Source organism: Pteronotus mesoamericanus, unplaced genomic scaffold, assembly GCF_021234165.1.
Source record: "Pteronotus mesoamericanus isolate MK-2021 breed Mesoamerican mustached bat unplaced genomic scaffold, CSHL_Meso_final contig_105, whole genome shotgun sequence".
Classification (NCBI taxonomy): domain Eukaryota; kingdom Metazoa; phylum Chordata; class Mammalia; order Chiroptera; family Mormoopidae; genus Pteronotus; species Pteronotus mesoamericanus.
The window spans coordinates 9,867,889-9,894,593 of record NW_026555006.1 but is presented as its reverse complement, the minus strand read 5'-3'; the positions used below and the strand labels follow the sequence as shown (position 1 = coordinate 9,894,593).

General features: G+C 43.0%; 1 protein-coding gene across 3 annotated transcripts in view; it reads right to left on the bottom strand.

The window, feature by feature from the left end:
* The window catches only part of FGGY (FGGY carbohydrate kinase domain containing), a 385,198-nt gene that overhangs the window by 185,439 nt on the left and 173,054 nt on the right, over positions 1-26,705 (bottom strand). For all 3 annotated transcript variants that reach the window (XM_054573901.1, XM_054573920.1, XM_054573910.1), the window contains exon 7: positions 6,894-7,022. In XM_054573901.1, coding sequence (XP_054429876.1) covers positions 6,894-7,022 — 129 coding nt within the window. The remainder of the gene's footprint in view (positions 1-6,893; positions 7,023-26,705) is intronic.

The window sequence follows — 26,705 nt, the reverse complement described above, 5'->3', positions numbered from 1 at the left end:
GACCCGCATCCAGGAACTCCCAGAATTGTCCTTGCTCTATCTGTTCAGGCACTGACACTGCTTTTCTCCTTCCAAATTCCCTGGCATGACTTTATCTGCTCTTCTAATCCCCCTCCATTCCTTACAGACTGTCTGCCTCTTTGGATCCACCTTCTCTTTCTTGTTGGATACGCTCTCTCCTGCCCTCAGCTCCCAGCCTGAGCCTGGGCCTGGCTCCTTCTCAGCACAGCTCACGTTTGGTCTGATTTGTCTACTTGGCAGCTGTGCACCACTTCTGCTTCTTACCCGTGTGTCTAGTGTCAACCTGTCCCATAGGCGGTCTCCTCTGGGCACCAGGTGACATCTTCCTTCTACCTTGTAACTGGACTCCTTGGTAGGGTAGGTGCCTAGAAATCTATAGTTCTTAAAGGCTCCCTCACCCAAATTTAGCAATCCTTGTTTCTGAGCTTTTGAAATCCTCTCACATTTACCTTAATTCTTTGACTTCCTGAGGACTGACTCTGGGTTCCATGACCCTGACTCTGAATGAGGAGCACACAGAGGTGAACATGATTTGGTGGGAAAACTGAAATAAGTGCAAAGTGTTGCAGAAGCACTGAGTAGAGAGTGATTCAATTTTTCTAAGAGTGAGGCTGAGTTTGGAGAAGTTTCCACAGCAGAAGTGACATTTAGAGTGAGTGCTGATGCAGGAGTAGGATTGATTGTCCAGGTGGGGATGGGGGGAGGCCACCTCAAACCAAGCAAAGTGCACGAGCAGAGGCAAGGATTGTGTGTGATGTGTTGAAAGGACAAGTGGTCCAGCACAGCTTGACTCTTAGGAAGACAGAAGGGGTGGGAATCACCCTGTACTCCCTATTCCACAGTCTTTACTTCTGCTTTCTTAGCTTTTCGCTGAGGACTTCGTTTCACAAAATATATGTTGGCAAAGTACTAACATATTAGCAGAACCCTTACTTTGGGCTACTTTTTGTTTTCTACAAAAATCAACTGAATTGTTGAAGGGAAATAATATCAATGGAGATGGTTTGGTTTAGAGTAGAATTTAGGAGCATCCCTGGGCTCTACCCACCACATGTCAGTACCATTCCCCCTTCCCCAGACACTGCCAATTTTCCCAGGGGGGATGGAGGGTAAAATCACCCCTGGTTGAGAATCACAAGTACAGAGGGAAAAATAAATATGAATTTTGGAGTCAAGTTCATATCTTGCCATAACACTAGTTATGCAATTAGGGAAAATATCACGTTTTCTGCCTTTAACGTCATCATGTACAGAATGGGAAGTAACTTATGTCTTGAAGGAATATTATCAGAATCAAGAGACAAAGTATGTCAAGCGTCAGTCCGAGTACTTGGCACATAGAAAGCAAGTAAAAAGGTGATGGTAGTAATAGTACCAATTAAGATTAATAGTTCTAATAATTGTTTTTATTAATGATGATGTTGTTAGTATTAGGAAAAAAGCCTAATTGGAGTTGAAAAGTTATAATGAGTAAATAAATCTCAGTTTACCAAGAAGTAATAACAGGGCAAGGCATGTAATTGTATCACCAGATATCATTTTCTCTAGAAATCCTTTTATAATTTCTCGTATCTCAATTGTAGGTACATTCTATGCTTTTCCAAAGCTCTTCATACATGGCACATATCACTGCAAATGTTTACTTAATGCTTATTTTTTCTACTAGACTACAAACTTCCAGAAATGCAGTTCTCTTTCATACTTACCTTACACCCCCATCAACTAGTAAAATGGGCCATCAACTAATGTTTATTGAAAGACTTTCCTTTTTAAATATTTGTTACTTGCTCAAATGACAGTTTAAGGGTCAAATCCAAGAGCAGAATGGATCCCATTTTTAAAGAAGCCATTCCGCAGAGCAGAGTGATTAGCAGTGTGGGCTCTGGAATCAGATGGCATGGGCTGAAATCAAGCACCGCTCTCACTGCGTGGATCGGGGCAAGGCAGGTTGTCTTTGTGAGCTTCACTGTCTCATTTCCCAAAGGGAACAAAATAACAGTGTGTATAAAGTAGCTTCGAGAATCAGTATTGCTTCCGGAGCACTGATAATAGTGACACAGTAAATTGGCACATTTTATTGTTCACTGGAACAAACTATGTTTTGTTTTAGAAGGCAATGGACCTGAAGCTCTTTTTGCAAGACTCGCTAAACCAATTCTTGTGCAATTAAGAAAAGGAAGAAGAAATTCAAAATCTCCATTTTAGTTTGACTCTGCAACTCAGATGAGCAATTTAAGCCAATTCAACATCTGGCCCAGATGAGCGATTTAAGCCACTTCAACATCTGGCAAAGAATCCAGTATCTGGCATCAAAGAATGATGCTAACACTAGGCACAAGTTTGCTCTAGATCAACACTTGCTAACGTGATAGGAGCACAAAGGACACCGATTTCTAGACATCTGGGAGTGGATCACAAAGTGCTCCAAGTACTCTGTTTTGCTTCATAGATTGAACCAGATACACCTTATGTAGGAATGCCTGCTCTGTAATGATAGGTTACTACAGTACACAGTTGTAATATCATTCCCTCGTGTAGGGAATGTCATTCATTCACTCATTCACTGAATATGCACGAGCTAAAGGCCCTCCATGTGCAAAGCACTGAGTAGATTGCTGGGATATAAGGATGAAATGAGTACTAAGGACCCATGGACAAAGCCAAAGTGAGGAAGGATTGAGGGTGGGAGGTGGGGGTGGGTGGGGAAGGGGAAAACGGTGCAGGGAAAATGGGGATGTATGTATTTGAACAAGAAAATAAAAAAAAATAATTTAAAAAAAAGATGAAATGACACAGCGCTTTCCCTCAAAGAGTTTACATACTGGTAAATGAGACAATATTGCACACACAAAACTGGGTAATATGTACAGTAATGGAGGCAAGTCCAATACACAGTTGGAGCAAACAGCAAGGGGTATCTAGTCAATTTGGGGAAGCCAGAGAAGGCTCTCAAAGGCGACAGTACCAGATCCAAGATTTGACAGATAGTCAGGAGTTCGTCTGATAGATAAAAACAACTGAGAGAGAGGGGCCTGAGACAGAAATCAGGTTGTTATTGCCTTTCAGGACAGCTTGGGTGCCGGAGCCAAGAACAGACCTGGAACAAAGTTAACACTATTTTTATAAGCTAGAAAAATATCAGCAGCAGGAGCCCTGGCCAGAACCGCCCCCACAAAGAGCAAACAAAGCTCCTCCTATCTTCTGGCTGTCTGCTGGGGAACTTACTAACCAGCACCTTAAGAACAAAATGTTCTTTTATCTTTGGTTTTCATTCCCACAAAGTCCTTCCTCTTCTTTTTCCAGCACTGGATAGAGCATGGGTTGAGTTTTACTTGCTCCTTTGATCTTGATCCTCTAGTCCCAGGCTTCTCCTGAGAATTAGAGTCGAGGAGGATTTCTCCAAAGCAGAATGCTGGCCCCTCCTACCAGTCTGAATGTGGGGTCGTGGGGGGCCAAGCCAGGTCAGTATTTAACAGGGACCATAACTGTTGGGGCTTGTTTTTGTGAGGCCTGGATGGCATCTAATTCTGACCTCCAAAGTTGGATTCTCACCCTGATATTCAGTGATCTTTTAGCACAGAGTTCACCTGACCATTTTTTGAGATTGTTTCTGATCTCTAAATAACAGCATCTTAAAGTAGTGAACGCTGCATTCTGTTACAGAGAGCCAGGGAAGGACAACTGGGGCTGATTCTGGGAAGGCAGATGGAATCCGCAAGCCTTGAGGTTCTTTTCCAACTGCCTCTCCAAAGGGATGAGAGCTCTCCTGGTACCCTCCTTCCCAGGGTAGTAACTCAGAGAACTTCCTTTTATAAAGCCCCTACTTTGTGCCAGGCATTGTGGTTTTGGAGTAAGAAAACCAAAGAGATACCTCAGTATTGCATGCCTACCATGAGCCAGATGCGATGTCAGCTGCTTTACCTACTTACATCATTAGTTCTCATAACAACCATGTAAGGGGCTCCTGCTCTCTCATTGCAGAAGAGGAAACAGAAGTGTGAAGAGGTATGATATCTGGCCCAAGGTACACAGGCAGGGAGAACAGGAATTTACATCCAAATATTCACACTCTGTGTTCAGAGCCCTTATCTTGGCATCTGAACCTTTTATTGTTGAGCTACAAACATGCAGGCCAGGAGAGAACAACCAGAATTTTCTCCTCAAAAAAAGGGGGGCTTTGTCTGCTGTGTTAACTGCTGATAATCCCCAGTGCCCAGACCAGTAACGGCCAGGTTTGCAAGCACTCAATAGATATCTTTAGTGACTACATGGTTGGACAAGTGGATAAACCTTTTAAGACTTTCAGGCCTCTGTTCTTCTGCATGTCCTGGTACGGGCACAGGCAGGATGGAGAACGAGCAACTGTTCACTCCCAGGCATCCCCTCTTTCCCAGACATGCAATCCTGAAGTGGCTGTTAGGTGAAGGGGAGGGTGGCAGTATGAGGAAGGATAAGAAGGATAAAACTTGGTCACCACAGTTAAGTAGGTCTTTCCTGTCCCACAGTCACCAAGAATCCCTCCCCTGTGCTCTTCCCAGCCACTGCTGGCCCCTAAGTGCAGCCCTTTAAGAATCTAAAATCCTTTTTCTATTTTTCCTCTTAAATAACTTACTTTTGGAAACTATAAGGGAAACTCATTAACTTAAGAGCATTTGTATTTTAAAAGGAACAAAAAGCCTCAGCCGAAATTTCTAAGGGTAAAATTTCCTTCACTGATTAGGAAAAGAGTGGGGCCATGTAAGGGCCTGGGTTCCTCCCAGTCCAATTCCCCAGCACTCTGAGTGTCTCCAGTCCCAGGTGCCCAAGAGGAAGCAGCTTCCCTTCCGGAGGGCGCAGTGAGTCCTCGGCAGAAGGAAGGGTGCGGGGGGCACTGGCAAGGAAATCGAGCCCTGAAGCTTCCTGAGGTGCAGCCCTCTTTCTTTCAGCCTCTGGTGGCCCAAGGCCAGTGCTTGCCCCCGGGAGGGCGTGGAAGGTTGAGACTGTCGCTCCGGGGCTAAGTGAGAAAGCATGATGGAGAAAGCTTCCCTGGCCTCAACCATGATGCCGTGGCAGGATGACTAGGGGACGGGAACCTGTCTAGATCACAAGTTCTCTCTGTGCCCGTCCTTGAAAACCAAAATCACGACATGCCAATCAAAAGCACATACTGCTCATTCTGAAAAAGGCAAGAAACACCCTTGTTTGTAATCACTATTATCTATCATTCAACCAGCTCACATGTATTATTGACTGTTCACTATATCTCAGGCAAAATGTTAGGTCCTAAACACACAGAGATGAGTAAGACAGACACATTCACAGATCCCTGAGAGCTATCCTACTCTGAAAGTCCATGGACTCTGTAGAAGAGCAAGACATGACTTAATAATCTGCCACATAAGGAAACAGATTAACTTTCACTCTACAGCGTAAGTCCATTTCACCTTCCTCTTGCCTTCATGTGACTTCGATCATTTAATAAATTGATCAAGCCCCTATAGGAATCAAGACACAGGGCTCCACACAGGTGATGCAGGATGAATAATATGATGCCCTGTCCTCAGGGAGCTCCGAGTCAAGTGGAAAAAACAAGCAGACAAAACAGTAATTACAACACAATGCGATCATTTCTTCAGCAGGGGTAGGTGAAGGTGCTGAAAGAAGTACAACTTCGAGAATTTCTAAATAAATCCGAATGTTCAATGGAAGGCTATGCAGAGGAGAGAGCAACCAAAAGGAGTCTTCAAGCTCTAGCAGCAGCGGAGGACCAGTCATGCTGGGAAAGGAAATACATGTGCAAAAACACAGAATTGTAAGGCTCAGGCAGAGCTTGGGGAACACAATTCTATCTAAGTACTTAAAGGATAACTCTCTCTTGGCTGAAATACTAAGTATAGACTCGAATGCATTTCAAACTTTTTTTTAACTCTGATCCACGGTGAGAGGTTCATTTTCCTCATGGCCCAGTATACACAAACACAGAGACATACAAAGGAAACGTAAGTTCCTAGAACAAAGCTTGCTATGTGCGATGTACTCTGTTTTCTACTCTGGTCCATTCTATCCTGAAAATCCAGTGGTCATGATCTATTAAATTGATCTCATGAGGTCTGAGCCATAATTTAAAACACACACACACACACACACACACACACACACACACACAAAAAAAATATGGCTATACTTAAGTGAGAGATACTGAGAATCTAACAGTCGCCCTTCACCACATCACCACTCCCTCCAAATGCAGTAGGGATAAAAAAGAGGATAGAGTTATCATACTTTACTGTAATCTTTATCTTATTTTCTGCCTTCCCATCCAATTTTGGAGAAGAGACTCTGATTCTATTTTAAATTCACTGTCCCCTAGCACCATGATTGAGACACGGTAAGCTTTCAATGGGTCTTTGAAATAATGAAGACATAATAAATGAATGCTAGGTTGGAGAGGTATTTAAAAATGAGATGAAACCAAGACTACACTCAAGTAAGTGGATATAGGATATAAGCCAAATATATTATGAAAATAAACCCATTAACTTATAAGAGTTTTGGAACACCATTAGAAAAAACAGTATAGGAAATGATAGCATCATCATACTTGCTCGTTGCAAGTTCACATGTCTTTCCAAAGAACCATCAACATATTGATTCAGATCACTTTTTCTATTATTATGTATGAAAAATTAATAAAATTATGTAGAAATTCTATATTTGATAAAAAGTTCTATAATTCTATCCAAATGCCTAACTGTGAAAAGGTTTTTATTTTATATCTTGAATCACCAGCCCTTGATCTTTTCTTTAAAAACAGCATAGGAATGCCTTCCGTTCTGGGGAATGATCCATGTGAAAACAGCGTTGGTAGTGGACACACAGTAGGAGATTATTACCTAGTCCTCCTGCATGCGCATCAATAAGTGAGGCTGCCACTGCAATCCCAGCAGGAAGGCCAAGGTCTTGCGCTGCCTCTGGTGTAAGCCCATTTCCAAGAGAAGCTCCAGGAGGCAGCACCTGGTTTCCTGGGTAGACAGGAGAAAAAACAAATACCTGTCAGTTTGAAAAACACAAAAGCAGACATAGGGTTTTCTTAAGAGGACCCTTCTGCCCCCTCCCCTTTCCTCTGCACTTCTTCAACTTCAAAAAGATAGAAGCCATGCAGCCACAAACAGTTTCTTTGCTCTTTTGATGACAGGTATATATTCTTGGTTCTTATGGATCATGTTCTGGGGTGTTTTACAAAGCAAGGAGCTCTAAGACATCTTTCTAACTGAAGAAACATTCCATTAATAGGATATTCCAAAAGATATGAGTGGGAGCCCCCCAAAACCCAGAATTGTTTTCTGTAGGGCAGGCCCTTTGTACTACAGGCTTCCCCCGCTAGGTGAGTGTTCTAGGAACCCATCTGCATCAGTGTACCAGCTGGCGTTGTTGTGAGAAGCTGCGTTCGGCTTCAGTTAATTTTTTTTTTTGAGGACTCTTTGAAAGCATTTGCCCATTTCATGATGGGCGATTTACAAATGCACCTGCCCACGCCATGCTGAGTGTTCAGCAGTTTTTGACCAAAAATGGCATGACCCCCATGCCTCAACTTCCCTATTCACCTCATTTCTCCCCAGCCACGTTTTGTTTCCCCAGATGAAAAAAGCCCTCAGAGGGAAAGATTTTGCTGATGTGGAAGACGTGAAACAAAAAACAGCTGAAGTACTAAAAGGCATCGAAATCTTCGAGTTCAAAAACTGTTTTGAGCCGTGGAAAAACCATCTTCATAGGTGTATTATATAAAATACGGAGTGTTTTGAAGGTGACTGAAGTTTAAACATGTAAGAATAAATACACAATTTTTTATAAATAAATTCTGGGTTTTGGGGTCCTCCCTTGTACATACTCAGTAGCCTTTAAGGACTAGATTAAAATGGTCAAACTGCTTCCTCCTAACAGAGCAGCTCTACCAGCATACCTTACACACACAAACAGTTCACATACCCATAAACACTTCCTGATGAACACATATTCCAAAGAAAGTTCAGAAAATTTACTCATGTAGTTGCTTCCCATCAGAGAATAACGAAGAAAATAAGTTTACTCCAATAAAAAATGTCTTTAGTTCTTCTCAGTTGCAAAAAGAAAGCCCAGTCTAAACTTTACAAGGCTGCTACTTGCACAACCATGTAATACAATTTGAATGGTGTTCTTTGGAGTTGTGCAATGCAACGACCCTGATATTTCAAGTGACCTTGAATTCCTGCAGTCAGTTAGGCCTTCAGTTAAGGATTTATGGATTGTCTTGCTTTGTGTGGGCGCCTGTAAAGGACTGTAAAAGGCAGTCCTTGCCCCCAGTCTAGTTAGGGAGACGAGAGAGGGACACAGAGAACCATGTGAGTCGGAACAGAATGAAGAGATCCATCTGTTCCCAGGTGTTGAGCAGAGGATAAGGACTCCTCCCCCCCGCTGCCAAGGAATCTATAATAAGTATTTCCTCAGCACAAGGAGGGGTGGGGGTAGACTGAGATATATCCTAAGAGTCCCCTGAGCTTGAAGATTCTATGATCCTGAATGTGTGGTCAGCAATTTGCTCGGTGCTAAGTTACCTACCACTTGTTAATTGGTCCCTGGAGCTCCAGGGATGGGCAAAGGCGCTTCATAACTTTGGGGGTGAAGGTGAGGGTGGGGGTTAGAGGGAGGCAGAGGGTGAATAGCTCACTAACGTCCTTTAATTGGACACAAAGCACCTCCACGACACATTTTTACCCATCTTAGTTAATAGGTTTCTATCTAGGATTGAATTTGAAAAAAGTTTAGCTAACAAAGGGAAGAAGACTGAAACCACTGCAATGGCTTCTAAAGGTTCATTATCCAATAATGGAAGCCACGAGGCACACACGGATTGAGCATTTAAAATGTGCCTGCTCACATGGCTCAGGTGATTGGAGCATCGTTCCATGAACTGAAAGGTTGCCAGTTCAATTCCCGATCAGGGCACATGCCTAGGTTGTGGGTTCCATCCCGGGTTGGGATGCATATGAGAGGCAACTAGTTGATGTTTCTCTCTCACATCAATGTTTCTCCCTTTCTTCCCTTCCTCTCTCTCTCTAATCAGTAAATTTAAAAAACATTTTTTAATGTGGCTGGAGTAACTATGAAGCCAAGTTTTTCACTTAATTTATTTCACTTTAAATTTAAAAACTGATAACACAATTCAATTACTAAAAAGTTTCAAGTACATTTGAAATAACTGGGGTGTACAAATCAACTTTTCAATGTTAATTTAAGAAATCTAAATCAAGTACTTACAATAGAAATTTAGTGTCTGAACTGAGGTGTAATCAGTGGGAAATATACATGCCAGATGTCAAAGATAATGCAGAAAAATAAATGACAGCTAAGGGAGGAGGGGAGGGGGAGGGGGATTGAGCAAAAAGGAAAAAGGACTCATGGACACGGACAACAGTGTGCGGATGGCGATGGGGAGGGGGTATAAGAGGACTAAATAGAAATGAAAAAAATACAATAAAACTATTAAATAGTAAAATTTTATATCAATTACATGTTGAAATATTTTCAATTTATTGTTATGTATCAAAATTAATTTCACCTATTTCTTTTTACCTTACGGCAGCTATTAGAAAATTGTAAGTTATGGATGTCACTCTTCTTGCATTTCTACTGGATTTCTAAGGTTGAGATGCTGAAATGTCAGTGTGGGACACAAGGAGAACCGCTAGTGTGCTCTGCATGCCCAGGCCAGCGAAAGCCGGGAAGGCGGCAGTGCCCGGAGCTGTGGACGGTTTGGCTCTGCGCACTGTCTTAATTGTGTCACTATGTCTCGCACATACCAGCAGGCAGCATTCCCATTTACTGAGCACTTCGGTGCCAGGACCGTGCTAAGGACATATCGTGCATTTTCTCACTTCATTGTCACAATAACCCTACGTGAAGGGAAGTGTTACTGTCCTCATTGCACAGATGGACGGGGAGAGTCACGTTTAACAAGGGAAAGCGAATTCCCCAGTCATACAGGCCACGGGTTCAACTCTGATGCCACACCTGTGTACTTTCTTATATTACATTACCTTTTGGTGCAGCTATTTTTTAAAAAAACATTGTTTTGTTTTGTTTTTTAAGTGAATGAGGGTACCAGAAGAAGTATTTTTGGGAGAAATATTATGTACATTTAAAAAGTAGCACCATGTGGAAATTATTTCCACTACAGGCATACCTCATGTAATTGCACTTCACTTTATTGCACTTCACTGATGTTATGTTTTTTACAAACTGGAGGCAAGACCCACCACTAGCAAAAAAACTATGACTCATTTTATTATGATACTTGACTTGCTTTATTATGATACTTGATTTATTGCCGTGGTCTAGAACCAAACCCTCAATATCTCCGAGGTGTGTCTGTCCCTTCAGATTTTTTTTAAAGGATTAATTTTCATAGGAAGGTCTAAACGGGAACTGTTTCACTTCCATCCCCAACTTCACAAACATAAAAGGTATAATTTCGTTAAAAATCAATCCATCAATCAAAAGGTCCCAGACAAGAGGAGGGTGAACAGGGTGGGCCTTCTGGACTGCAAGTTAGGAAGAAGCCTGGGGAGGCGCAGAGCAGGCCCTGGGCTTGCAGTCAGGAATCCTGGGTTCCAATCCGATGCTGGAGGACCCCAGGTAGATGGCTCAGCAGACGCAGCATCTTGAGCAAAAGCCAAGACAGACGGAGACTGCCAAAAGGGCCGAGGACTCTGAAGCCTAAGCTGGGGTGGGAACCGGCAGGAGATGGGGGACCGACAGGACTGGAGAGGGAAGTGAGGACAGTGCCTGCATTGTCACCTGGACTAAGGTGCTGAACTTCACCAGGAAGACCACCAGAAGCCTCTGAGGGAGCCTTAAGCCAAGGAGTGAGGTCTCTGGATCTTGTATTTTTAAAGCTCTCTGGCAGCATGGTAGCAGAGGACAGAATGGGGGAGGAAGGGAAAACAACAGTGAAGCTATTTCAGTAACCGAAGAGAAAAGATGAGGGCCTTCATTAAGGAGCTCGCAGGTGAGATGCAGAAATAGAGGCAGATAGAAAAGATTTTGTGGAGCAAGAAATGACAGCTCATGGTGGTTGCTTGGATATGGGAAGCGCGGTGGACAGGAAATGTCACCACCTGGACCCCCAGGAAGGATGGACTTGCTGCCCATGGCGGGCATCAGGTTAGCAGACAGCCTCCAGCTGGCAGCTCCTCAGGTCCTTTGACAAGGTGAGGTGTTTCCCAGGGTGGCTGTACCTGGTGACAGCAAAGTGGGGACAGAAGGGCTCAGATGGGCACCACTCGCTCCAGAGAACTCTGCTGGGCGGGCCACGGCGCTGTGGGACTGCATCATGGTTCCACGTCTCCCTCTGCCCAGTCCTATTCACTCTCCCTTTCTTTCACAGGAGGCCACCCTTGACCAACATCTTACACCCCTAAAGCTGGCACAACCTCTGCCTCCAGAGAACCCAGCCTAAGGCAGCGAGCCAGGCCTTGTCCTCAGTCCAGTGGTCTAGGAATGAAAATAAATATGCACAAGGATTAACATCCCTCCTTTGAACTGGAACTACAGCCTTCAGGGATATCTCTCTGGACCCCAAGGAGGAAGAAGGTTTGTTTATCTAGAGACCAAAAGGCAACAGCTTGGTGTAACGCAGGATGATACCCACAGGTGGGCCTCTGGGAGAAATCGCCCACCAGATCATACCTGAGTTCATCTGCCAGAGATGCACTGAGGGGACTAGGGGAGCTGTCAGAGGCAAGCTTGCGTGCATCTTGACAACTTTTCCAGAAATAATCCTCCTTCCACCATAAAATTAAATTATTCACAGTATCAGTTTTCCCAGAGTTAATCAGGGCTTCACCTCCTCTGCATTCACAGTCTCTTCTAGGTTTCATTCAACCATTCATATGTGCATTTTAACAAACACTTCAATAATAATAATAATGATCCCCATGTATTTTCGCCTACCCTGTGCCAAGATCTAGACGTGGGGTATAAATGCACAAGGTGGCTCTCACTCCAAAAGACTCCCACCATGTTCTGTGCACACTGAGGCTCTCAGGCCCATGTATATAAAATGCTTTAAAGGTGGATGTGGCGTTCCCAGAGCACTGAGAGGGGACAGTGAGGTTGGCTCCAGGAGTGCAGGAAATCAAGATGAAGGTGACATTTGAGCCTGGTCTGGAAAGACAGGTGGCAGACTGCTGGTTTCAGAGCGATGATGCTCAGGGGAAATGAATGCCATTAGAGCAAAAACCGGGTTCACTGTAGAGAGCCCCAAGGGACGCAGAGTGTTTGAGGCATGCAGTATGTTGGCACAAAGGACACCAGGGAGGAGTGGGGCAGTTTGGCTGACTAACAAGAGGCAGCAGGGGACCTCAGGCAGGGCGAGGAGCTCCAACTAAGGCAGTGAGGCCCCGCCAGCTGACAGTTTTGAGCACTCAGTTTGTTTTTTGAGAAGATAAACCTGCAGTGTGGAGAAAAGCTAGAATGGGAAATCGTTTTTATCTTTAAAACAATCAAGCCAACTGAAAAATGCAGGCTGCAAAACATTATGTCGAGTATGACTTCATTTTCAGAACAACAAAGAAGGTGGATGGACAGTTTGTAAAAATACATTCCTAGGGGGAAATTATAGAGGAAGGCTTTCTCCGGATGGAGAAATTATCCATGATTTTTTTTCTTTTTGCTTTTAACTAATCCTTAATTTCTAATTGTTTTACCTTGAATATACATTTCTTGTGTACTTTTTTAAATAGGTGTTTCCCTCCTTAAATATGGTTAGGGTAAATAAATGAGGCATATATTCAGCAGAACACCTCATAAACATTAAAGTGAATGAGGAAGAATTAAAGTACAATTTGGGAAGGAAGTCCAAGATAAGTTAAGTGAAAATGGCAAGATGCAGAAGAGTATTCAGAGTAGGAGATCCTATTTGTGAATTTTGTTAAAGGATACAAAAATGTAACCAAATATACTTCCAGAAAAAAAAAATATGCAGAATATTGTTACTTAGGGCATTCTTCTCTACCATTTGTGCTTCTTCTATACCATGACTTTGTATTTCTTTTGAGACCAAAACAAAGTTTAGGTTAAAAGCAAAATTAAATTGAGGAGAGTACTATGCATCTTTTGTAAACCCGACTCCTCAGCCTGAAGGCAGGAGAGAGGCCTCAGGACGCCTCACTTATTTCTTTGATCTGGCTGGCTTCTGTCCCTGTGAACACACTCTCACCTTGGGGTGTAAAAAAGCAATTGCTCTGAGGGCTCTTGGCCTCCTGTCCACTGAGTTCCCATTCAGACGGGCCAGTGCGAGCTGACAAAAGCTGGGGCCTACAATTATCTGGTGGTTGCAGTCCCTCTTCGCAGGCGGGGGCTACTATTACACCAAATCTTCCCCTACCAGTTTTTCAATTATCTATGACTAATGAGCACTTTGGGAACAGTTTCAGACACACACATAATCCTCTTTCCTGATGTCAGCAGCAGAAATTAATGACTGTGCGGATTGCTGGGAGACAGAAAATGCATTATAATGGTCAACAGAACTGTTATCCTCTCCAGGAAGAGGGAGGTGGGGGCAGGGTGTTGTATTAACTGGAAGGTTCAGTGTTCCTTTGTATTCCTACAAACATGAGATGAAACCCAGGGGGACAGAGTTGGCTCAAAGCCCATGGAAATGTTAGAGAGAGGTTTGGGCGTGGGTGGCATGCGACCCTGGTTCCTTCCTCCCCGCTTGGCACTGGAGCACCGGTCCCTGCTTATATTTGCCAAGGTCGACAGGCCAATCAGATTGGCCAGGACAATGATAAGTGACACCCTGCCCTGCCAGCAGAGAGGGTCTGTGAGTCCCGTCAGACTTAATACACTTTCAATTTGGTTTAGAGGTAAAAAGACAAGCATAAAAATGAGCAACTCTCCAACAACAGGCTGGAGTTACTTTAAAAGCATGCTGTGGTTTACATGTTTGTTGATTCAGGTAGGTATAATCTGTGCTGGGGTGGTTTCAAAGATGGTTAAGAACTGGCCCAAATATGGTGGAGCTCCGAAGTTACACGAAGCATGAACCCTCACTAAATACAACATATACCATCATGTGCCTATGGCTGCCAGCAGGCTGGCTATTGATACTTAGTTTTAAAAGAATGGGCAGAATTTGGGGCTTGACCCATACCCAGAACCTAAATTCCTCTACAGAGATCTCAGTTCACTTGGGCAGGTTATCTCAGAGACCTTTTTAGACACAGACTCACAACTGATACAAGACTGACTGAAAAACATTCCAGTAATTCTTGCTCCTGAACTGGAGTTATACATGTCCAGAGCTAATCACTCAATCAGAGAAATTAACAAAAAAACTCACACCTGACATGTTCTGCTACCTGTTGAAAGGTATGTTCTAAAACTAAAGTTGTTCATTTCCCTTCATTTGCCTCTAAAAATAACCTCATGTTAACTAGGAATTAAATTCTATTTTAAATTATTGATTAAATGTAAAACTTGCTAATGATATTTTCATCATTCATTTAAAAAGTCTACTGAGTACCTGCTATGTGCCAGGCACTGTTGTATTGTAAAAATGTATTAAGGAACAAGATAGATAAGGTCCCTGCTCTCACATGGCTTACTCCCAGTAGACACTATTCCCATCCAATGCCTCTTTGAATTATATCTTGTAACTATTATATTTTTAAGCTCTTTTGTGATTTGGATTGTCTTTCATATATTTTTTATCCCTGGCCTTGTATTCTGATCTACAGTAGGTGTTTAATAAATAAACTCTACATAGATTTTAAGTCAAATTTTGAATGACCCTTATGCTATGTTTTTTTTTCCTGTTTGCCTCTTTCCCTCTGTCCTACTAGACAAGAATAGCTTGAAGGCAATTTTATTTACTTCTGTATTCATCACCTCCTTGGCACCCAGCAATGTCTAGAACAGAAATTCTTAGTAATGTTCATGCAACTGAATTTATAGATTTTTTTTTTGAAAAGGGAAGACCATAAGACAGGGGTCCCCAACCCCAGGGGTTGCTGACCAGTGCTGGTCTGTGACCTGTTAGGAATCAGGCCACCCAGCAGGAGGTGAGAAGCAAGCCAAGCCAAGTGAAGCTTTGAGTTTGTATTACTGCCTGCCTCCTGCCCCAGCCCCACCCGGTCAATGGAAAAATTGTCTTCCCTCGTGCCAAAAAAGGTTGGGGACCGCTGCTCTAATGGCACACAGATCAATCAACTTGATAAGAAGATTACATATACACATGATGCTGAGTATCAGTTAAGACAGTAAAGAGACTGGATTAAATATAACTCTTGAACGCTACTGAGACAAGGAACGTGTTTTCTGAATATAATCCCACCAGTAATATGCTCTCATCTCTCTCACTCGGGGACAATGCAATGTCTCAAGGCCTATGCATGTGCATGTGCCTAGGATATGGCTGACCAGAGGGCCGAGCCTCTCACTAGTGCAATGGTAAGACATGATGGATATCATCACCTAGTGAAGTAAAGGCTCTCAAATTCTCCCTACCTGGTCAACTCTGATTTTAAGAAGTTCCTGGGGGTTAACTTATAAGTGGGTCTCAGGAAGGCAGACCGAGGGGTCTGGACTTGTTCTAATCGACAACCAGTAACTACTGTAGGTCAGTGAACCAAGGAGTGGCATACACAACTTGTATTTTAGGAAGATTAATATCATAAAGTAATAGTGCCCATTTATTAAAAGCTAGGAGTCTTCAGTTACTATTTGTGCATTTTTCACTTGCTATCACCTTCAATGCTAGAAACAAACCTATGAGGCTACTGTTAAAAGCACCATGTTACAGTTATAGAAACAAAAGCACAGAAGATTATATAATTTGCTCAAAGACACCTATCTGATGAGACACAGTCAGGGTTTCAATCCAGAATTCTCAGATTCAAAAGTCTGGGATCTTCCCACTATACCACGTAGATTAGAAATGGTAAACATGAGAGCCAGGGAGAATGATCTCAAGCGCGTGTTGACCGCCATGGGTGGAGAAGGAAGGCAGCTTCATTTGTGGAAGGCTCCTGTGGAGGCCCATGTCCAGGGACTGGAATCGCAGCATGCTGAATTTTCTAGCTCCTTCCTTTCCTCTCCTAGGCAGGTTCCAAAAACATAGATTCTGGACTTCAAAGGGCCCTTCAAGACCATCAGCCCCAGTGTATTCCTTCTGCAGTGAGGGAGGGGGCTTCCCTGGGGGTGCTCAGCAGCAGCCGCAGAATCCCGGCTTGAACCCCAGGGCTCCTGACTGGAGGCAGCCTTCCTCAACTTGTCCGCACCCCCCCCAACCTCCCGCTGCGGCACTGCCCACCTCTACCCACCCCCAACTAGAGCAGGAACTCACCTAAGCCAGGGCTCTAAGTCACAGGGAGAACAGGAGAGGTGGCCAAAATCCTGTGGACTCCGGCAGTGCAGGTGGCTGATTCTGAACTAGTCAGAGCATAAAGTGCAATCTTTTCAGCTTGAAGTCATCCATGTTGACACCCACAGTGACCTAATTCTCTTGATAATTGCCGATGCCCTATTTTTGTTCTCACCTAGCCTAAGGCCACCTCCAAAGAGCCCTTCCTGGGTAGATCATAATTAATCCCTCTTTCCTTTACAATCCTAAAGCATGTTTCTTGGAATTACATCATTCTGTTCTACATAATGGCTTTTGCCTTATGCCTCTTCTTCTATTTTAGATTATAACCGCCTTGAGGGCAGAGCTCTTTAGGGAGATGTATTTGTAGGAGGCAGGAGTTTAGCAGAACACCCAGGAGTTCAGGTTAGGAGCTGGGTAGGCTTGGGTGGAGATCCTGGCTTTACCAATCACAGGGTTTGTTTCCTTGGGCAAGTGATTTAATTTCCCTGCTACAGTTTCCTCACCTGTTAAAAGGCAATAATAATGCTATTTTTCTCCCAAAGTGGTTATGAGCATCAAGCAACATAATACATATAAAGCACTTTAGAATGGTGTCTGTCACATGGCAAATGCATGGTAAGTACGTTATTATCATTATTGTGACTCAGTATTCCCGATGTACTGGATGTCACCCGGCACATAGTGGTTACTCAGTTTATTCTGGCTGAGTTTTTTGTTTGTGTTTGTTTAATTGTGCAGAGAGAGGGGAAAGTAGGGGAGATAGAGAACGAGAAAGAGAAATGCCGATTTGTTGTTCCCCTTATCCATGCATTCGCTGGATGATTCTTCTATGCGCCCTGACCCTGGGTCACACCCGGAGCCTTGGCGTGTCGGACAAAGCTTTAACCAGCTGAGCTACCGGCCAGGGCTGGGCTGAGTTTATAAAGCTTGAGGAGCGATCCTCAACGTTACGATATGTGGAGATACGTTCTTTTGGGGTCATGACAGCAAACCACAGACTGTGAAAGCCGTTAAAATAGCCACAGTGATGGCATTCAGCTATTCAGCACATGGTCATGTCTCCATGGCATGTCTGCAGAATGAAATGTTTGAAAAGTGCAGACGGTGTCCTCTTTGGAGTTATTTTAAGGAGCGAATGCTTGTTTCTAAAGGAAAAGTGATTATTCTGAAAGCAACACTCTTGCCCGTTAAGATGACCGACGCTTCCAAGACCCAGACGAAGAATTTTGCCATGGAGACCACCCCGTTCCTGGGGGAGGTGGATTTAGGAATACATAAAAGCATATTAGCTCTCACTGTGTTGAAGATACTACCAGGTTTAAATCAGTGGTCTTCACAGTTTTGTTTTGTTTTCTTCACAATCGAGTAAAAGAATCACATTTAAAAAAAACACAAAAACTGGAGACTGATATAAGCTTCTCAATGTTTCAATTAGTCCCGTAGATTCATTAAAAACAAATCCTAGAACATAGATCATTTGGCAGAATGTTTATTATCACTAAAAGGATTGTAAGGAGATGGTCTCAAAATAAAGGATATAGTTTTAAATTAAATAGATTTCCTTTTACGACCTTATTTTCTCATTTTATCACACACCAGTGAACACTTTGTCAGGGGCCAGTGTTAGTCTCTAGTCTAGACTAACATTCCCAAACTGCTGGTTTACAAAATGTAACAGCCTCCTAACAATGGGTGAATCAAAAAGCAAGCTCTCACTGGAAAGTTAGTGGGTCTGGTGTTAACCACACAGCGCCAAACATCTGGTGATCTGAAGACATCTGGGGCCTTTCTATCCTGTAGACCAAACATGATTCAGGTAATTGACCAAATTTTTCACTTCCCAACCAGATGTCTTACTTTCATATAAATGAAGCCAATCTTGTACTTTCATGTGCAAATAAGCTGGACATAAATTCACCCCTGGAGGGCAGAATTAATTGCTCATTCTCAATGAATATGAAATTACATATTATTTCTTCTTTTTCCCCCCAACTATTTTATCTTTGGAAAAGGTCTTCCACTTGTTTGAAAAGCATATACTTTATCTTAGTAACGTTCTCTTTTAAAATGTTTATTTCTCTTTACACTTTGTTGTTGTTTTTAAGTGAGGCCTGTGCTATATGATGAGGAGTATGGTCTTAGGTGTCAGGATGAATTGGGTTCTAATTCTGTGCACACTCCCACCCCCCAAGCTTTTAAGGTCCTTGGCAAAAGTTACCAAAAAGTCTCTGAATTCAGTTTCTTTGCAGATATAAATCATAAACTCTTCTACAAGGGGCACTGTAAAGACTTGAGATCATTTTCTACAACTGTTGTGCGATTACTGAGAGACAATGGAGAACCAGTGTTTCCCACCTTTGGGGCTCTGTCTGGAGCCCAGGCAGGTACTATAAAAGGAGAGGCGCTATAAAAATCAAGCTTGTGCTGGAATGACAGCCATACTATCCAACTAAGTCAATGTCTTTATTCAAGATTTTTAACAAAAGTATGTGCAACTCAAACTGTAGCTAATTTTAAAAGGAAGTATCAAGGTTGTAGAAGGAAGGACCTGTCGGAAAAATTGCCTCTTCTTTTACAGATTTCAAGCACACACTGGAATTTTCTCTGATCATGTTTGTTTAAAGAATTCATGTGGTTATCAATGACCCTTCACCTTCTAGGCTGTTGTCCTGACAACCATGTATCAGACAGAATATGGAAAGCAGACAACAATGTGCCCCTTCAGTCAGGTTTAGGAAGCAAAGCTCAACAACACAGACACAATATTCAAAAGGCCAGGGTTTTTGTGTTTGAGATCCTTTTAAGGGAAATAATTTGAAGACACCAACATACACACAGGAAAAGGGACTGCACAGAGAATTCAACTGGGCAAGGGGAGGCTGCTATGAAGAACTCACTTGCAGATTAATAGCTATGGCATTTCAATAGCTAGCTACAAATAAACACAAATCAAAAGGCAAAGGGGCTGAGTTCGCTATTGTTGTGTTTATCTTAAGATGTTAAAGTCTTTTCTCACCAAAGCCCAGAAATATCTCAAATGTATGAAGAAATGGAATGTGGATCTCTTTTTTAAACTTTTCCCCCAGAACTAGAGCTTTTGCTCCCCAATGCCATCTGCTTCAAGTAGAGAAAGAAATGCCCGAAGTTATTATGTCCTAGTCCAGACACCTGAGGAAGCCATCCAGGTTGGGGGTGGGGGGGTGGGCGGGGGAGGGATGAGAAGCCGAGGTTCAAATCTAGAACTTAATCCATGATGAGAATGTGTCGATTTGGAGATTGAAGGGGAGAGAGCTGTAAAATTGTAAGCCCCTTTCTTAAGCTTTACCATAGTACCAAAGCTGAAGCAGAAAGCGTCCACTATCTAACCACAAAGACAATGACCTCATCCTTGGTGAAGAAGGACACTGGCACTGCAGTGCCCAAGAGGGGAGTGGAATTTGCCAGCTTGGCATTTAGCCAAGATGTTGGAGTAAAATCCCTGAAGCCCTTTACCATGTCGCCATGGGAATTCAGCAGGGGAAGCTTCCAAAAATGATACTCTAACTTAATGTCATTTAAGTCTCCATCTAAGTCATCCAGTGTGTAAGGAGGCTCATGTAGACTTAAGGGAAAATGCTCCAGCGAGAAGGAGATAGAAACTTCAAGCTTTATAAGTGAAACAAAATCTAATTTCTCCATCTTTGGACACAGAACCCGGGAGACTGAACAGACCCTAGGCAAACAAAAAAGGGAGGCTGGCCCAAAGCCCAGAGTGTCACCAGCCATCTCATCCTTTCACAACGGCCACGGGGATAGCTCCCAGGGGGAGCACTGAGGGCAGAGGGAGGCAGTTAGCATCCAACAGGCTTCAGTGCCTTTAGCTGGGAGGAGAAATAGATGAATCGTGTGGGATTGCTTCAGGAGTGGTTTCTAAGTCAGATTTTTGGAATTGCACTGACTCTGGAAGGTGATCAAAGGTAGATATCCATGAGGCCAGTCCACCAGGCCCTACCTTCTATGATTAGAGTTGACTTTTTAAACTGTGGTACATTTACACAATGGAACACTATGCAGCAAAAAGAAAGAAGGAACTCCTACCCTTCGCGACAGCATGGATGGAACTGAAGAGTATTATGCTAAGTGAAATAAGCCAGCTGATAAAAGACAAATCCCATATGATCTCACCTATGAGAAGGATCCAATGAACAAAATAAACTAATGAGCAAAACAACCAGAGACATGGAAACAAGCAAGAGAGTAACAGCTGCCAGAGGAAAGGGAGAGGGGAGGAATTAGGGAAAGGAGGGGAAGGGAGTAGTCAAAGGACATGTATGAATGACCCATGGACATGGAAAACAGTGTGGGGATTGATTGTGGGAGCAGGGGGTGGGGCAGGACAGGACGGAGAAGGGCAAAGGGGAGAAAATCGGGACAACTGTAATAGAATAAACAAGAATAAAAAAAAATCAAGACCATGAAGCTATTATGCACTGTGGTTTTTCTTCAGTTTACAAAGTAATAGAACTTCATTACAGATAATTCAAACAATACAGAAAAAAGATAGGCTAAAATAACCTTTCCTTTTCTCCTCCCAGAGATAACTACCACTGAAATACAGGGGTGGGCAAAAGTAGGTTTATAGTTGTAATCCAAATAAATAATGCAATAATAAATAAATAATAATACAGGAATAAGCTCAGTGCTTTGTGTACTCACAACTTGAAACCTAGTTTGCCCACCCCTGTATTAGAAACTATTAGAGCACATCCTTCCAAAATATCAAGATACACATGAATTTAATTTTATGTAAAAGGGATAACCTAAGTGTGCAATTTTAGAGTCCGTCTTTCTAATTTAATGGTGTGTCATAGACATCTTTACTCATCAATGAGTGCAGTAAATTTGGATGTGCTACACTATTTAACCAACCCCTTAGTATTAGACAGTTCGTTTCTCCCAAATTAAAAACAAATCCATACTTAGCAAGGAGAGGCTTGGGTAGCACTACTGTAAAGCGGTAAAAGGGCTCACCAGTAGGGGAACGGGATTACTGCAATGAGGACAATATTGTGACCGTATGATCTGCAAGTGTCTAAAAAGTTACACACAAAGGCTTTTTTTTTTTTTTAACCAGGCAGGAATAGACAAGGCTAGAAAGAACAGAGTGTGGGGAAATGGAATGAAAGACTGTGATTAGATAGTAGGTAAGAGAATGTTGTGACCTGAGGCCAGTCTATTTTGAGGGAGAAACTTGTAATGGTTAATTTTATGCGTCACTTTGACTAGGCCAGAGGACACCCAGATATTTGGTCAAACAACATCCTGAATATCTCTGTAACTATATTTTGGGATGAGAGTAACACTTTAATCAATAGACTGAGTAAAGCAAATTGCTGTCCTTAATGTGAGCAGGCCTCATCCAATCCGCGGAAGGCCTGCCTAGAACAGTAAGGCTGGCACCTCTTCCGCGCCTCCATCCCTGTGACAGAGAATCCTTCCTGACAACCTCTGAACTGGTACTGGGCTTTCGGACCTGAAAGGAAATATCAGCTCTTCCTGGTTCTCATGTCTGTCATCCTGCAGACTGGAACTACACCATCAGCTCTCCTGCGTCTTTAGCCTGCCAATTCATCCTGCAGATCTTGGAACCTGCCAGCCTTCATAACCACGTGAGCCAACTCATTATTATGTATACACATACCCTACTGGTCTGTTTCTCTGGAGAACCCCGACTAATAATACAGAATTCTTAAGGAGGGCTGTAAGCTGCTCAGGCTGAGGGTGGGCCAAAGTTCAGGGGCTTGGAGGAAGAACAGAATCTTAACCAAACTTCGGTTAAAAGCGTTTTGTTCTAATTGGTCAGTGGGGACAAGCAGCTCAGCTAATCATTCACAAGGCAAAGAATGGGAATTTGGAGGGTCTGCATCTGGCCTTGTTATAAGTAAACAAGAAAGGCCCCCATGAGTCTTATCAAAGTCATATGGAGAAGGGTAATTCTTCGCAGTGAGCCATTTCCTGGCTGTCTTGCACAAAGCATAGGGGCATTTATTAATATTCACTGTTCCAGGAGCTCAGGTAGAACTCAACATTGTCATTTCTAATGATTCTTATACAAATAGTTCTAATACTGCAGAACCCGTCTTTGATCGCATCCTTGCTCCATGGCAACGTGGTTCACTTGAGGAGTTTAAGAATGGCCCCTCTGTTAAATCTCACTTTAACGGTGGAAGCCATAATGGGTGTTTAATACCCTCCAGACCAAGGAGCTCACATCCTCAAGGAACTAGAAAAACAAGGTAAAAGTATGAACATTGTTTTTAGTCAGAAAAATCAAAACTGAAACCATCTGAATCTCCTTCTTTAGATAAATGCTCTCTCAGCCTCCTTGGAGAAAGGGTGGAAGGAGCCCAATTGTTGAATTCAAGCACATGAGTTCAAATCCAGTCCAGCATTTACCAACTGTGAGAATCTGGGTTATGTAACTGTTCTATTTCTCCTTGTATAAGCTAGGAAGAATAAGACACAAAAGGAATGCTGTGTAGAATGAATAAGATGCACTGGCCAGGTGGCTCAGTTGGTTCGAGTGTTGTCCTGTATACCAAAAGGTTGTGAGTTCAATTCCCAGCCAGGGCACTAGGTTGCATGTTTGATCCCCAGTTGGGGTGCATATGGGAGGCAACTGATTGATATTTGTCTCTCACATCAATGTTTCTCTCTCTCTCTGTCTCTCTCCTCCCCCGTCCTCCTCCCTCTTTCTAAAATCAGTAAGCATATCCTCAGGTGAGGGTTTAAAAAAAAAAGAATGAATGAGATGATGAATGTAAAAGGGCCCAGCACACTTCATGATACTTAATTGGTTTTCCATAAATAGTTTATTATTCTTTTTTTTCCTCTCCCATATAGAGGAAGTTATATGGAAGCAAATGATGGTACAAGAGAGGAAACCATGTTATACTAAATACCAGCTGTGATCCAAGGCTGGTACAACACAATGTACTTTATAGCTCTTATCTCATTGACACTCTTACTAATCCCGAGAAGGAGGGGAGCTCATCCCCATAACATAGATAAAGAAACCAAAACACAGGATGGACTTGCAACTTGTGTGAGTCCCATTTCAAATAAAGAGCAGGAGCCGGGGTCTAGTGGCTCTGGTTGTAAAGACCATTTCTGTTCTGTCACCATGGGATGGAACCACTGATCCCCCAAAGCCCAGACGTAGCTGTTAGTTCTAGCCTCTCCTTCTGGGAAAAGAAGCACCTTCCAAATGTTGGTGCCTCGCTCTCCAATAGAAGGCTGGTGGAGCTTTCGCCGGGACCATGAACTAACAGAGGATCCAGCAGATGCTCCAGCATTCCATCATTTTTCTACTCACATATCCTCTAGGGAACAAGGAAGGAGCAAAAGAAGAGAAACTAGCTATCCCAGGCCTAAATAATTCACAAAGTGCATTCACACAATAGCTAGCTAGCCTCAGTAGCTTGAATAATCTCCTCAACTAAAGCCTAAGAGACAAGTTTCTGGATTGTCACAATTCTTTACCTGAGGGAAGTGGAAAGAGAAGAGCGAAAGAGGGAAACTCCATGTATTAAATCCCTGAGAGGTCATTATTAGCACCTCTGTTGTTCAGCCAAAGAAACTGAAGCTCAGAGCCTTCCTAAGGGGTGAAAAGTTGGGAATTGATACCAGCAGTCAGACTCCAAATCCCACTCCAACATCTCTCCCTTCCTACTTCTTCATTAAAATGTTTGGTCAGAACAAAATAAAATCTCAAGGGCTTAAAAAAGAAAAGAAAAACAAAAGTATTAACATTCAGTTTCCTAAGGCTAACTCTCCTGTTCTTATTGCTTGGCTGTTTCTTCATTTCTCGCCAACTGTATTACTAGTGTTATCAAAATGGGTTTCCCAAGGAGCAGCGTGACCAGCCCCTGGGAACTTATAAGAAATGCGTGGTCTCAGGCCCACTCTAGGCCTACAGAGGCAGAAACTCTGGGGTGCGCCCAGCAACAACCCTCTGGGGGATTTTGATAAGATACCCTTCCCCGGCCCCACCCCTGGCTTTTGGTCAATGGTTATGGAGTGGGGCCCTAGAGTTTTTATTTTTAAAGCAAGCTCCCTGGTGATCCTGTGGCACAAGCAGATGTAAGCACAGAATCCCCAGAGAAGAAATGTTTACAGTTAAGAGTATTTAACGGCTTTTGGACATGTGAAGTTGACAACTGCACCCTAGGTTTAAATGGTGACCTCTTCTCTGATTAGCTAAATGACCTTGCACAAGTTCCCCTCCAGTCTCCTTCTCCGCATTTGTAGAGTTGTGAAAATTAAACAATAATATAAAGTATAGTGCCTGGTACATAGTAAGCATTAAATAAGTGGGAGCTATTTTCATTAATCACTGAATTACAATGAAGAAAGAATACCCATGTGAAGAACCTCTAGTTTATGAAACGGAAGGGCCTGAGTGCACAGGAGGGAGACGTTCTGGTATCTGAGAACCTTCTGAATCAAACCCTTAGGTCCAGCTGTGCATGAAACAGTCTCTTGCAGGAAAATGTGACATCCTCTAATTATGCTGCCTTGCCCAAAGTAGATGCAAGAGTGAACCTGGAAAACTGTGGAAGGGGCACAGTGTGAGAGTACTCGGAAACAATGTGAAGACAGAAATAACGGTGCCAACAGAACTGTAGGCACTAACAGGAAATCCACACTTGCAGGAAGGAAGGCAGAGCCATCTGACATCTGACACGGGGGAGAATGGTGCACAGCGAGAGGCTTCTGTCTGGCCTGGGGCTTCTGTCTGGCCTTCTTCCCAAGGCAGGGGACACAGCAAGTGCAGGCAGGGAAAGAGAAAGATGCAGAAAGAAAACTAGTGAGGGCTGGACAAGCAGACGGTGGCAACAGAGAACTGGGGCCTACTGGACAACAGAAATCGGCAGTTAATGTTAAAATCTGGAGTAGGAAAATTGCATTCTATTCTGTCTCCACTTGAAAACAACTGTTTACACTAAAGTGCAAAATAAGAAAACGTCCTCCTCCTGCTTGAAATTTGTAAATCTATTTTCCAATGATGATGATGTGGCTATTTGGGTTTCCATGTCCGTGCTCAGGGTGTTATTTCTCTGTGGAATATTCTTGATTCTTCATATGGACTAACCTCTACTCACTCCGCAGGAAGGAACTCAGGGGTCGCCTTCTCCAGGAAGACCATGCCTGCCCGCCTCCGCACCCCGAACTGTGCTAGACCCCCTCTCAGGCTAGTCTTCACACCTGTTGTATAACTTAATTGTCAAATTTCCTTAATTCAGTGTTTCCCGGAGTGTGTTTCACACTCAGTAAGTTAAAAAAGCTATTAAAAGGTGTTATTTAAAAGAAGCTCCTGGTGCAAATAAGATTGGGGAATGCCAAACTGAACTAAGTTAAACAGGTTTCTATACTGCCAAAATTCTCTGACTTTAATATGCTGGTATGCACTGAGAATCTCTAAGGAATATAAACTATGAATCTCCAATTAAATTTGATCATGGAAATTTGTGTTTCCTAAAAATCCTCTCTAGTTATAGAGTGCATACTGTGGGCTCTATATTTTACAGGTGCTGTTCTTTCTTCCTTACCAGACGATAATTTCCTTGTGGGCAACAGTTTCTGCTCAATATTGCATTTCTGGTATCTATCTACCCGGCACCTGCTATATGCTAAACACTTGGTAAGGGCCAACTGCATGTTAAACACCTAAATCATCATCACATCATTTCCATCCTGAAAGCCATCCATTGGCTATTATTATCTGTAGGAAAACTTTGGATGTCTTACCCCCTGGCTCTGAGGCTCCGCATTTTAAAAATCGCTTATCCCATCTCTTGCCATTCCCCTTTCTGACTACATTCTGCTAAATTGATCTTTTTACTTCCTCAGACTTGCCAAGCTTCTCTCCCCTGCTAGGCCTTTGCACGTGCTGCTTCTTCTGCCAGCAGTGCCTCTGCCTATACATTCATATTGCTGAAACCATCTCCAGGATGAGATCTCAAGGCAAAAGTCTCCCCCACCATATTTCGGCCAGAATTTTATTTCTACCACAATACATATCAATAGTTGCCATTGTCTTGTTTATGTATGAACTGCTTATTACATGGAATCCCCACCTCACACGGTCATGTAATATGTGTAATACATATAAGCTTAACAGTCTTATTGACTGCTACCTTCAAAAGTACTGAAACAAAGATGCCTAATTAACATTTGTTGGTTATTGGAAGAATGAATTGAGTTGATCTATGTATGTCAGCAGGGAAGAGCCCCCACCTTCCTCCCAGAAAAGGAT